This window comes from Oncorhynchus tshawytscha, linkage group LG08 (assembly GCF_018296145.1).
Source record: "Oncorhynchus tshawytscha isolate Ot180627B linkage group LG08, Otsh_v2.0, whole genome shotgun sequence".
Lineage (NCBI taxonomy): Eukaryota > Metazoa > Chordata > Actinopteri > Salmoniformes > Salmonidae > Oncorhynchus > Oncorhynchus tshawytscha.
The window spans coordinates 68,855,522-68,868,936 of record NC_056436.1 but is presented as its reverse complement, the minus strand read 5'-3'; the positions used below and the strand labels follow the sequence as shown (position 1 = coordinate 68,868,936).

Below are 13,415 nucleotides of genomic sequence, written 5' to 3'. Positions count from 1 at the left end.
TAAATGATTGTTCTCCCCATTAGTGAATGGAGGGTTGTCTATAAGAAAAAAAACTATTAGCTCTATCGATACAAAGAGCATAAACTTGTCCAACAATGTCATGAATTTTACAGAACATAAACCTGTGACCATACACTTCAATCCTCCTCTTATTTCTTTTCACTGAGCCAGTTGCAAAGACAAACAAGCCTGTTGACATTTTCAGATGATAAAGCTGCTCTCTTCTTCTGTACGATATGCCCAGAGAGTGAAAACAACCTCTCACAAGGTACTGATGTGGCAGGCGTTGCCAGGTACCTTTGTTTATTGCAGGCCAGCCTGGTGTGTGCCCCTGCATGCTGTGACCACCACTGTAGTGGACAGTTGATAATGGGCTCTGCTTCGTAATGCTCCAAACATTTCTCAATGGACTCCTCCTCTTCAGCAGAGTCAGACTCAGAAGAACTCAACAAAGGGGCAGCTTTCTTCATCGCTGGCTCTGAATCTGTTGCTTTATCAGGTTGCTGTGCAGGCCTCTCTTCCTTCAGCAAGATGCTGACCAAAGCCCACACCTCACCCCTCTCAGTTCTGGGAAGGCATTTCAGGTCCTTAAACCTTGGGTCGAGTGCTGTGGCGATCTTCAGCCATGTGAGGTTTGTGTTTTCATTGTGTGTCTCCAGTTCTGTTGTGAATGTTAGCTTGAATCTTACCATGGCATGGTCATCATCCAAGCTGTCCACCACTCGAAGGAGATGACACAAAGCAGGCAACACCACTGAGCAGGAAATGTACTTCTCTCCTCCCAGAATGTCAGTCAAGTACCTGCATGAAAAGCTATTCAAAATCACACTCTCTCACACACACACACACACACACACACACACACACACACTCTCTCTCTCTCTCACACCTACACACACAATATATTATTATAACACACATAGTGAGATAGAGAATATAAACTGCAGGGCTCTAGTAGTGCCTCCAGATTCTCCAGTTCAGCTGTGGTTGGCATGGTGATGTTCATTTTATGTTGGGCCAGAGCATCTCTCAGTTGTTGTTGGTTTCGGTGGGCAAGCTTTACCATTTCCAGTGTGGAATTCCATCTTGTTGTTGTTACTTGCCTCCTAAGAGGAGGGAGGTGCAGTAGTCAGGAGCAGGAGAGCAAGGAAGTCCCAATAGCACAATCGTTTATTAGAAGCCCCAACTCAACAACAACAGGTGGAGGAACATGCCCAAATGAAGTCGCCACACACGGAGAATAAACGCAAAACAAGGAGGAGAAACCTCTACTTCTAATTACAGTCCAAAACGGTACAACGACCGTGAGAAAGAAAACCCTGTGGCGCAAACACGCACCCCTAACATAGCAACAACAGTAAATAATCCCGCACAAAGAATAGCAGGCAGCGTAGGTTAATAAACCCACCGAAATAAACTAATAGGACACAACTGTAAAGAAAAAAACAGACAGACACAAACGAAAAGGAAAAATGGATCGGTGGCAGCGAGTAGGCCGGCGACGACGACCGCCGAGCACCGCCTGAATAGGGAGAGGAGCCACCTTCAGTGGAAGTCGTGACAGTTGTGACATCTTGTGCAAGTGACTCCTTATTTTGCAACTTGCTGTTGTCCTAGCTCTGCAGCGTTTGGTGGGCTGTGTTTGAAATGGCCAATCATTTTTCGGCATTTGGCAAGGGCATTGTCGGACCCGCTGTTCTGTAGGGACACTGATGGACCTTTGGAGACTTTGCGCTGTGTAGGGCAGGTGTTCAATATGCAGATGTTTTGCAGGTGCAATCATGTTCCGTGGTAACACGTGGTAACTTTGTTTTCAATGTTCCACTGCTGTGTTCCACTTCAATGTTTGCTAGATCCATGAAATGCCTGGCGAACGTTTCAGCATAGTGCATCTCTTCTGTCTTCATTAAACCCTCTTGAAGCTAGGGGTCACTATTTTTATTTTTGGAAAAATAACGTTCCCAAAGTAAACGGCCTATTTCTCAGGACCAGATGCTAGAATAATTGCATATAATTGACAGCTTATGATAGAAAACACTCTAACGTTTCCAAAACTGTAAAAATATTGTCTGTGAGCAACAGCTTGCAGAACTGATATTGCAGGCGAAACCCTGAGGAAAATCCAATCAGGAAGTGCCTCTTATTTTGAAACCCTTCTGTTCCTTTGCATAACTATCCTCCTTTTAAAGGGATATCACCCAGATTCCCTTTTCTACGTCTTCCCTGAGGTGTCTACAGCCTTTAGATGAAAACAGCCGAAGATCATCAAAGGAAAACGGTTAATTTGATTGCTTTTCTGATTTTCGTGACCAAGCTTCCTGCTGCTAGCTGGACATAATGCTATGCTAGGCTATCGATAAACTTACACAAACGCTTGTCTTGCTATCGCTGTAAAGCATAATTTCCAAATCTGAGACGACAGGGTGATTAACAAAAGGCTAAGCTGTGTTTCGCTATATTTCACTTGTGATTTCATGATGGGGAAAATCCAATCAGGAAGTGCCTCTTATTTTGAAACCCTTCTGTTCCTTTGCATAACTATCCTCCTTTTAAAGGGATATCAAATCAAATCAAATCACCCAGATTCCCTTTTCTACGTCTTCCCTGAGGTGTCTACAGCCTTTAGACGTAGTTTCACGCCTTTATGTTGAAGAATGAGCGTAAAAGACCACATTGCGTAAGTGGCCAGCTGATGGCTCTCAGAGTGATTCTTACGTAAAAGAGAGAGGTAGCACTTTTTCCTGCCGGTCCTACTGAAAAGCCAACTGTCCCGGTTGATATATTATCAAATATTAAAGGGATATCACCCAAATTCCCTTTTCTAAGTCTTCCCTGAGGTGTCTACAGCCTTTAGACGTAGTTTCACGCCTTTATGTTGAAGAATGAGCGTAAAAGACCACATTGCGTAAGTGGCCAGCTGATGGCTCTCAGAGTGATTCTTACGTAAAAGAGAGAGGTAGCACTTTTTCCTGCCGGTCCTACTGAAAAGCCAACTGTCCCGGTTGATATATTATCAAATATTAAAGGGAGATCACCCAAATTCCCTATTCTAAGTCTTCCCTGAGGTGTCTACAGCCTTTAGACGTAGTTTCACGCCTTTATGTTGAAGAATGAGCGTAAAAGACCACATTGCGTAAGTGGCCAGCTGATGGCTCTCAGAGTGATTCTTACGTAAAAGAGAGAGGTAGCCCTTTTTCCTGCCGGTCCTACTGAAAGCCAACTGTCCCGGTTGATATATTATCAAATAGATATTTGAAAAACACCTTGAGGATTGATTATAAAAAACGTTTGCCATGTTTCTGTCGATATTATGGATATAATTTGGATTTTTTTCCCGGCGTTGTCGTGACCGCTATTTCTGGTGAATTTCTGAACATAAGGTGACAAACAAACTGAGGTATTTTGGGTATAAAAATAATCTTTATGGAACAAAAGGAACATTTGCTGTCTAACTGGGAGTCTCGTCAGTGAAAACAGCCGAAGATCATCAAAGGAAAACGGTTCATTTGATTGCTTTTCTGATTTTCGTGACCAAGCTTCCTGCTGCTAGCTGGACACAATGCTATGCTAGGCTATCGATAAACTTACACAAACGCTTGTCTTGCTATCGCTGTAAAGCATAATTTCCAAATCTGAGACGACAGGGTGATCAACAAATTAAGCTGTGTTTCGCTATATTTCACTTGTGATTTCATGAATATGAATATTTTCTAGTAAGATTATTTGACCGTTGCGCTATACTAATTAGTGTAGTTGCTGACAATTCTCCCGGATCTGGGATGGGTAGTTCCAAGAGGTTCATTAAGGCCAGAGCGTGTGAATGCAGTTTCCAGTTTTCTTCGATGTGGTGCGCAGTAACCCCAAGGTAGTTATGGTTACTGACTGAAGTCCAGTGGTCTCCCGTGAGAGCAATAGCTGTTGTATGTTTCAACTCCTCTGCTTTTTTCGTAGCCCTCACGCTTTCATTACAGCTAGTGTATTTTTGTAACGACAGTGGCTCTCGAGGATAACTCATACGTTGAGTCGTTCGACACTAACCGTATGATAACCCCTCATGCCTTCGTTCTCCACAATGTGGACTGGCCTGCAAGCTGTTGCTATCCATGCTTGTGTTAGCTTGCTGCTTGTCTATAGGCCTCCCGCGTGCACACTCTTCTAGCTTAGCCTGCCGAAGATGTCCTCCATTGCTACTAATAACGTTACTTGTATTGCCGGCAACACTATATTTTGCTTGTAAATGACAATGAAAACCCCCCATAACTTCGGTAATAAACTATTTCTGCCTTGCAGTAGATGCGAATTACTTTGGTTTTACACATAGAGCCATCTGGGAGTGATTTGAAATTGAAATTTAAAAGGCCCTTACTAGCATTCTCCATCATTCATTCATACAAGTAGCTAGCTAGCACATCGTCTGCCAGGGCTTGAATTAAGCAAATGCGTTAATGGCATCAAACAAATCTACAGCATTAAAAATGTAACCATTAACGCATTATCAGGTGCAGAGTAGCACAGCAGGCAGAGATGAGGGTAAATCCAGAATGTTAAATGAAGTATTCACAGGAAAAACAACAAAGCAAGTGCACATGCGTACAACACAAAACAAGACAAGAGACCTGAGCAACCGGCTCAGTTCCATACAGGAACCTAAATAGTCCTAAACCAGGTGAACCGAATAATCCCAATCAGGCTCACTTGGACACTAGAAACATAAGGATGCCATCCAGTGGCTCCCTCCCAGATAACACTCCACGATGACCTCTAACCTGTGACAGGACCCCCGACCCCCCCCCAAGGAACGGCTTTCGACGTTCCACCAGGGGTAGCTGGATGTCGGCGGAAGTCCCGAATGAGTCCGGGACTTCCGCCGACGTCCAGGCCCAGTTCCATAGAGGAACCTAAATAGTCCTAAACCAGGTGAACCCAATAATCCCAAACCTGGACACTAGAAACAAAAGGATGCCCTTCAGGGATAACACTCCATGATGACCTCTAACCTGTGACAGCCTTGATGTCAGCTTTGCACAATCTTGGCATTCTCTTAGCCAGCTTCACCTGGAATGCTTTTCAAACAGTCTTGAATGTGTTCTCATATATGCTGAGCACTCATTGGCTGCTTTTCCTTCACTCTGCTGTCCAACTCATCCCAAACCATCTCAATTGTGTTGAGGTCGGGTGATTGTGGAGGCCAGGTCATCTGATGCAGCACTCCATCACTCTTCTTCTTGGTCAAATAGCCCTTGCACAGCTTGGAGGTTTGTTGGGTCATTGTCCTGTTAAAAAACAAATTATATTCCCACTAAGCTCAAACCAGAAGGACTGGCGTATCACTGCAGAATGCTGTGGTATCCATGCTGGTTAAGTGAGCCTTGAATTCTAAATAAATCACAGATCGTGTCACTGCAAAGCACCCCCACACCATCACACCTCCTCCTCCATGCTTCACGGTGGGAACCACACATGCAGAGATCATCCGTTCACCTACTATAGGTCTCACAATGACACGGCGGTTGGAACCAAAAATCTCACATTTGAACTCATCAGACCAAAGGACAGATTTTTCATTGGTCTAATGTCCATTGCTCGTGTTTCTTGGCCCAAGCAAGTCTCTTCTTATTATTGGTATCCTTTAGTAGTGTTTTTTTGTAGCAATTTGACCATGAAGGCCTTTTCACGCAGTCTCTTCTGAACAGTTGATGTTGAGAAGTGTCTGTTACTTGAACTCTGTAAGGCATTTATTTGGGCTACAATCCGAGGTGCAGTTAACTCTAATGAACTTATCCTCTGCAGCTGAGGTAACTCTGGGTCTTCCTTTCCTGTGGCGGTCCTCATGAGAGCCAGTTTCATCATAGCGCTTGATGGTTTTTGCGACTGCACGTGAAAACTTTCAAAGCTTGAAATTTTCGCATTGTCTGACCTTCATGTCTTAAAGTAATGATGGACTGTCGTTTCTCTGCTTATTTGAGCTGTTCTTGCCATAATATGGACTTGGTGTTTACCAAATAGGGCTTTCTTCTGTATACTTTTTACAAGGCACACCTGTTAATTGAAATGCATTCCAGGTGACTACCTCGTGAAGCTGGTTGAGAGAATGCCAAGAGTGTGCAAAGCTGTCATCAAGGCAAAGGGTGGCTACTTTGAGGAATCTCAAATATAAAATATATATTTGTTTATCACTTTTTTGGTTACTACATGATTCCATAAATGTTATTTCATAGTTTTGATATCTTCACTATTATTCTACAATGTAGGAAAGAGGAAAAATAATGAAAACCCCTTGAATGAGTAGGTGTGTCCAAACTTTTGAATTGTACTGTATATAAAACACAGAAACATTTTTGACTACACTGAGCCTTTAAGTTTCACGTGAGGGTGTGTGGGTGACTGGGTGTTGGGGAGGGAGTATGGGTGTGGGGGTGTTGGTGAAAGAGGGAGTGTGCGTGAGGGAGTGTGGGTGGGTGAGGGAGTGTGGGTGGGTGAGGGTTTGTGGGAAGGAGATTGGGTGAGGTTGTATGTGTGTGGGAGTTTGTGAGAGCGTGTGGGTGGGGGCCTGTTAGTGAGCAACAGGCCCTGTCGTAGATTGGGTGTGTGGAAAACCAGTACAATTAATGGGTAGACTCTCAAAAGAACTGCCTTTTGGATAAGAAGGAAAAAAGGAAAGAAAGACTGGGAAATGTGTTCAAAGTTCCCCTTTTTCACAATTACTTGTCTGAGGAATTTTAAGAAAGCAGTTCACGAATATGGTAAATAAATGTGCTAACATGTCGTGGTTAAATTCCAAAGGAATCTTATACTGTACATGAAGATGGAGCATTAGCTCAAATATAGACATAATAATGATAATGAATTTGACATTTATAGTCTTTTTCAAGTTCATTACATTGTCGCTTTCACAAAGTAATCCAGTGGGAAAACAAGGAAGCCCTTACAATATATCCTGATGCCCTAGTCCATATCTGGACTTGCTCATCATATTAACGCAGCATACTGAGGTCTTGGGGCAACTGACAACTTTAATCCATTATATAGTTTGAGGAAAGCTCCCATAATGAGCCACCAAAGCTAACTACAGTATCTGAATGGCTCTGGTAATATTTAGCAAGAGTGTACAACATAGTGAGATGGGAGATTTGAAACATGTCTTTTGACTCTATCAGGTTACTTCAAGCTGGAGAGCCCTCTGCTGCAGAGCCGTCTTCAGCAGTACAAGAAGTCTAAGGAGAATTCTCCTGGAGCCCTTCTTCAGCAACATGTAAGTATCTGTCTTCTGTCACCATCCTAGCATCTAGAACACTATTCCACATCTATTATACGTCAGATTTAAAATGGAGTTTTCAGCCATGATTATCATAATTGTTGTCGTGGGACAAGTTGTTATTTTCTTTATTGGCTCCCGTTGCCCTGTGGTTCTGGAAAATACCGACATCTGTAATACTTTAAATCTTGGTCACCGAGCTTGAAGGCCATCATGTTGGTCTCATCTCTACGTTTGTCAGATGTCAGTTACTGTTTGTTACTGTCTGGTTTGAAAAACAAAACTGTAAGGAACAGATGAATCCGATTAGCTCTGGATGTGAATGAGGAGAATCCGTATGACCATCTCTCACATCTGTGTTTGCTTTCAACAAAACTAAGAATGCTGTAATTCCTCCTCTGACTCAACTTTATGTCTAAATAGTGTATTATTCTTGCTTCCCTGTTCTAAACTAAATATTGCATGTTATGACTAGTCCTAATGATTTGAGATTAGAGGTACAGTATGCCATTTAAGATTCCGGTCATTCCGACGGGAAGCAGAGGTGTCCTGTCCTGTCTCTGATTCCCTCCAAAGGACACACGGTGTCATTGTGTTTTATTCAATAACATATACCTGCTTGTCATCTTCATGTGGACTGACAATTATTCCTGTATTGGATTACCATTAGCAGTCCTGTATTATTTCATAATCATGTCTGCCTGCCTGCCTGCCTGTCTGTCTGCCTGTATGCGTGCCTGTCTGACTGTCTGTCTCAGGAACTCTGATGTCTGGTGTTCTATCTCTGATGTCTGGTGTTCTATCTATGATGTCTGGTGTTCTATCTCTGATGTCTGGTGTTCTCTATATGATGTCTGGTGTTCTATCTCTGATGTCTGGTGTTCTATCTCTGATGCCTGGCGTTCTCTATATGATGTCTGATGTTCTATCCATGATGTCTGATGTTCTATCCATGATGCCTGGTGTTCTATCTCTGATGTCTGGTGTTCTCTATATGATGTCTGGTGTTCTATCTCTGATGTCTGGTGTTCTATCTCTGATGTCTGGTGTTCTATCTCTGATGTCTGATGTTCTATCTATGATGTCTGGTGTTCTCTATATGATGTCTGGTGTTCTCTATATGATGTCTGGTGTTCCTACTCTGATGTCTGGTGTTCTATCTCTGATGTCTGATGTTCTATCCATGATGTCTGGTGTTCTCTATATGATGTCTGGTGTTCTCTATATTATGTCTGGTGTTCTCTATATGATGTCTGGTGTTCTATCCCTGATGTTTGGTGTTTTATCCCTGATGTCTGGTGTTCTATCCCTGATGTCTGGTGTTCTATCTCTGATGTGATTCTCTGTGTTTCTCTCTCAGGGTTTCGGCCACTTCTCTGGGCTTACGTCTAATCTCAGTCCGTTTGTCAAGGCAACAGAGTACTCCTCTTCTAGCGATGAAGTTGGGAGTAGTGATGATGATGAGAAAACCCGGTGGGTTCACCTTGATTGATTTATTGATTCATTGATTTTATTTGATACTTTTAAAAAAACATATAGAGCAAAAAACAAGAGCATTATCCATTAAAACACTGCTCTCTGACTGCTGTTGTCTGTTTCTCCAGGTCTCCATTGAATGGGAAAGGAATGTTCTTCCGTGGAGCCCCTGATGGGATTGTCCTGCAGCCCCACCATAATCTTAACCAGACCCTGGTATACATACACCTCATCCATACACTACGACCTCTTTCGGACATTTTGGAGTGAAAAAGTACTCACTTATTAACTTTGAGAGCTAAGCTAGCTGCTTTCCTTCCCAACACAGCCAGCTGCCTACCTTACCAATACAGCCAGCTGCTTTCCTTACCAACACAGCCAGCTGCTTTCCTTCCCAACACAGCCAGCTACTTTCCTTACCAACATAGCTCGCTTGTCACTGATATTAATTCTGTACTTGATGAAAACTCAGACCAAATCCTCCTCAAACTCTCAACATTGAACATAAATATGTTCAATGCTTTTAATGGATATATAGTTAGAAAACAGATGAATAGTTTCAGTCGATTCAGGTTCATACTACAGTGTCATCTTCATTATATCAGAGTAATAGGTTGCTTAAAGTGAAAATCCACTCAAAACTATCTGTTGGTATTTTTTTCATTAGTCCACTGTTGATACAGTGCCAAAATGTTTTGCATTTCAGTAGTCAAGTTTTCAAGATATTGGACTTTCAAGAAGCAAAGAGTCACCAGCCACATCATCATGGTTTCCATGAACTCTGCTAATTTGTGGTGGTCAAAGGTAGTGCACTAAATATGGATTAGAGTGTCATTTGGGATGCACCCAGAGCCACTTGAGCTCAGGGTTGTCACCAGTCCCGCATGGGTCATTTTCATGACAAACACTAAAGGGCACTTTGTGCATACTAACTAACACATGGAGCAGATGCTACTAACTAATAACCAATTTGATCACCCTGTCCTGTTTCAGGACAACTTTTGTATTTGAGATTTTAAAAGGCTTCTGAAGTTTGTACAGTCGTGGCCAAAAGTTTTGAGAATGACACAAATATTAATTTTCACAAGTCTGCTGCCTCAGTTTGTATGATGGCAATTTGCATATACTCCAGAATGTTATGAATAGCGATCAGATGAATTGCAATTAATTGCAAAGTCCCTCTTTGCCATGCAAATTAACTGAAACCACCCCCAAAAAAAATCCACTGCATTTCAGCCCTGCCACATAAGGACCAGCTGACATCATGTCAGTGATTCTCTCGTTAACACAGGTCTGAGTTGACGAGGACAAGGCTGGAGATTTCTTTGTCATGCTGATTGAGTTTGAATAACAGACTGGAAGCTTCAAAAGAAGGGTGGTGCTTGGAATCATTGTTCTTTCTCTGTCAACCACGGTTACCTGCAAGGAAACACATGCCGTCATCATTGCTTTGTAGAAAAATGGCTTCACAGGCAAGGATATTGCTGCCAGTAAGATTGCACCTAAATCAACCATTTATCGGATCATCAAGAACTTCAAGGAGAGCGGTTCAGTTGTTGTGAAGAAGGCTTCAGAGCCCCAAGAAAGTCTAGCAAGCGCCAGGACCGTCTCCTAAAGTTGATTCAGCTGTGGGATCGGGGCACCACCAGTACAGAGCTTGCTCAGGAATGGCAGCAGGCAGGTGTGAGTGCATCTGCACACACAATGAGGCAAAGACTTTTGGAGGATGGCCTGGTGTCAAGAAGGGCAGCAAAGAAGCCACTTCTCTCCAGGAAAAAGATCAGGGACAAACTAAGGACTCCTGAGGACTGGGGTAAAGTCATTTTCTCTCTGATGAATCCCCTTCCCGATTGTTTGGGGCATCCGGAAAAAAGCTTGTCCGTAGAAGACAATGTGAGCGAAACCAGCAGTCCTGTTTCATGCCAACAGTAAAGCATCCTGAGACCATTCATGTGTGGGGTTGCTTCTCAGCCAAAGGGGGTGGGCTCACTCACAATTTTGCTTAAGAACACAGCCATGAATAAAGAATGGTACCAACACATCCTCCGAGAGCAACTTCTCCCAACCATCCAGGAACAGTTTGGTGACGAACAATGCCTTTTCCAGCATGATGAAGCACCTTGCCATAAGGCAAAAGTGATAACTAAGTGGCTCAGGGAACAAAACATCGATATTTTGGGTCCATGGCCAGGAAACTCCCCAGACCTTTATCCCAGTGAGAACTTGTGGTCAATCCTCAAGAGGCGGGTAGATAAACAACAACCCATAAATTCTTACAAATTCCAAGCATTGATTATGCAAGAATGGGCTGCCATCAGTCAGGATGTAGACCAGAAGTTAATTGACAGCATACCATGGCAGTTTGCAGAGGTCTTGAATAAGAAGGGTCAACACCACAACTATTGACTCTTTGCATCAACTTCATATAATTGTCAATTAAAGCCTTTTACACTTATGAAATGCTTGTAATTATACTTCAGTATTCCATTGTAACATCTGACAAAAATATCTAAAGACACTGAAGCAGCAGACTTTGTGGAAATTAATATTTGTGTCATTCTCAAAACTTTTGGCCACGACTGTAATTTCCACTTTGAAATTTCAGACTTGATTTTCTATTATGAAAAGCCCCTACAAAAATGTCTATGAATGTTCACATGTTCAGATGATTATTTACTGCTTTAGTAAACTGGCTCAAATTAATATCCTCCATCTGTACATGGAGCAGAGCAGCGCCCAGTGATGATGCTGCTCTCCCACAGCCCCCTCAGAGCCTCCGCCACCTCCATTGATGCTGCTCTCCCACAGCCCCCTCAGAGCCTCCGCCACCTCCATTGATGCTGCTCTCCCACAGCCCCCTCAGAGCCTCCGCCACCTCCATTGAGGATACTACTCTCCTACAGCCCCCTCAGAGCCTCCTCCACCTCCATTGATGCTGCTCTCCCACAGCCCCCTCAGAGCCTCCGCCACCTCCATTGATGCTGCTCTCCCACAGCCCCCTCAGAGCCTCCGCCACCTCCATTGAGGATACTACTCTCCTACAGCCCCCTCAGAGCCTCCTCCACCTCCATTGATGCTGCTCTCCCACAGCCCCCTCAGAGCCTCCTCCACCTCCATTGATGCTGCTCTCCCACAGCCCCCTCAGAGCCTCCGCCACCTCCATTGATGCTGCTCTCCCACAGCCCCCTCAGAGCCTCCTCCACCTCCATTGATGATACTGCTCTCCCACAGCCCCCTCAGAGCCTCCTCCACCTCCAGTAATGAATGCAATGCCACTTGGTATGGTGTAAGCAGGGCTTGAAATCCTTGTTTACCTCTCCCACTTCCCTTCAAACAACGCCTTGACTGTCATTGGACACTTAGTGTCATGGAAACCCAAACAGTGCCTACCTGCCATATGACACTCTTTTTGTAGATGCTGCTGTTGTTCCTCCACACAGTGCTGCTGTGACACTGTGAATACAGAGTTACATGACTCACGTCAGACAGGCAGGCAAGCATTAGTAACGAAGCATTATACTGCTGTTTGCTATGTCTCTTCTCTTAGCAGAGCAGCGTGGCATCAGGCCTTAAGAGTGGCCAGCCACTACACAGGCTCATTGCTATAGGATCAGAATGCAATGAGAATTACCTTCTCCCTGATCTCCTGCAGAAGAGCCCGGCCCATGAGCCCATGGCGCAGCACGGCCCACATGACATCATCTACCCCCAGTCTCCGAGCAGACGAGGACCACATTCTGACGTGAGTTCACATGTAGCTATAAACTCTCTGTAGGCTGAATGTCTATTAGTAGGCTATAACTTCTCCAGAAGGTCATGGAATGTTTAAGAGTAATAGTTTATAGACTGAAGTGGTTTGGAGCAATGGGTTTTTATTTGATGTCAATGTATCTTTCTCCACTAAGGGGAGATGACCTAGCTATTGTAGACGTGAAATTCCATTAAGATTGATGTGAAGTCTACTGGAAATCTGACATTTGTTTTTTTATGTTGTTTTATTGATATGAATTCTGATTTTGGATGCATTTGCAGAAACCTGTAAACTGTCCTCCAGGGAAAAGCAACTCGTCCTCCTCCTTCACTCCCTTCATAGACCCCAGGCTGCTGCAGATCTCTCCCCCTCAGAGCCCAGTGGGCCACAGTCCCAGTGAGTGCCAACAAACACGCACACGCACACGCACACACACACACCACTCTACACAAGAAATGCCCCTCAGACATTCTAGTAAATCACTGCTAGGGTGGTCTCTAAACCTAGGTCTCTGTTACAAATGTGCCCTGTATATATACAACATATATATACACATATACACACAGTGCATTCGGAAAGTATTCAGACCCTTTGACTTTTTCCAAATTTTGATACATTACAGCCTTATTCCAAAAATGTATTAAATAGTTTTTTTTCCTCATCAATCTACACACAATATCACATAATGACAAAGGAAAAACAGGTTTTTAGATGTTTTTCCAAATGTATTAAATATTTATCAAAACTGACATATCATCACATTTACAAAAATATAAACTCAACATGTAAATTGTTGGTCCCATGTTTCATGAGATGAAATAAAAGTTCCCAGAAATCAAATACTAATTGAGTGTATGTAAACTTCTGACCCACTGGGAATGTGATGAAAGAAATAAAAGCTAAAATAAATTATTCTCTCTACTATTATTCTGA

General features: G+C 43.3%; 1 protein-coding gene across 3 annotated transcripts in view; it reads left to right on the top strand.

Moving 5' to 3' along the window:
* The window catches only part of LOC112256034 (mitogen-activated protein kinase kinase kinase kinase 4), a 117,840-nt gene that overhangs the window by 82,208 nt on the left and 22,217 nt on the right, over positions 1-13,415 (top strand). For 2 of the 3 annotated variants that reach the window (XM_024428973.2, XM_042325886.1), the window contains 5 exons: positions 7,158-7,252; positions 8,616-8,728; positions 8,860-8,947; positions 12,279-12,473; positions 12,764-12,878. In XM_024428973.2, coding sequence (XP_024284741.2) covers positions 7,158-7,252; positions 8,616-8,728; positions 8,860-8,947; positions 12,279-12,473; positions 12,764-12,878 — 606 coding nt within the window. The remainder of the gene's footprint in view (positions 1-7,157; positions 7,253-8,615; positions 8,729-8,859; positions 8,948-12,278; positions 12,474-12,763; positions 12,879-13,415) is intronic. The other variant, XM_042325887.1, reaches the window with a different exon arrangement.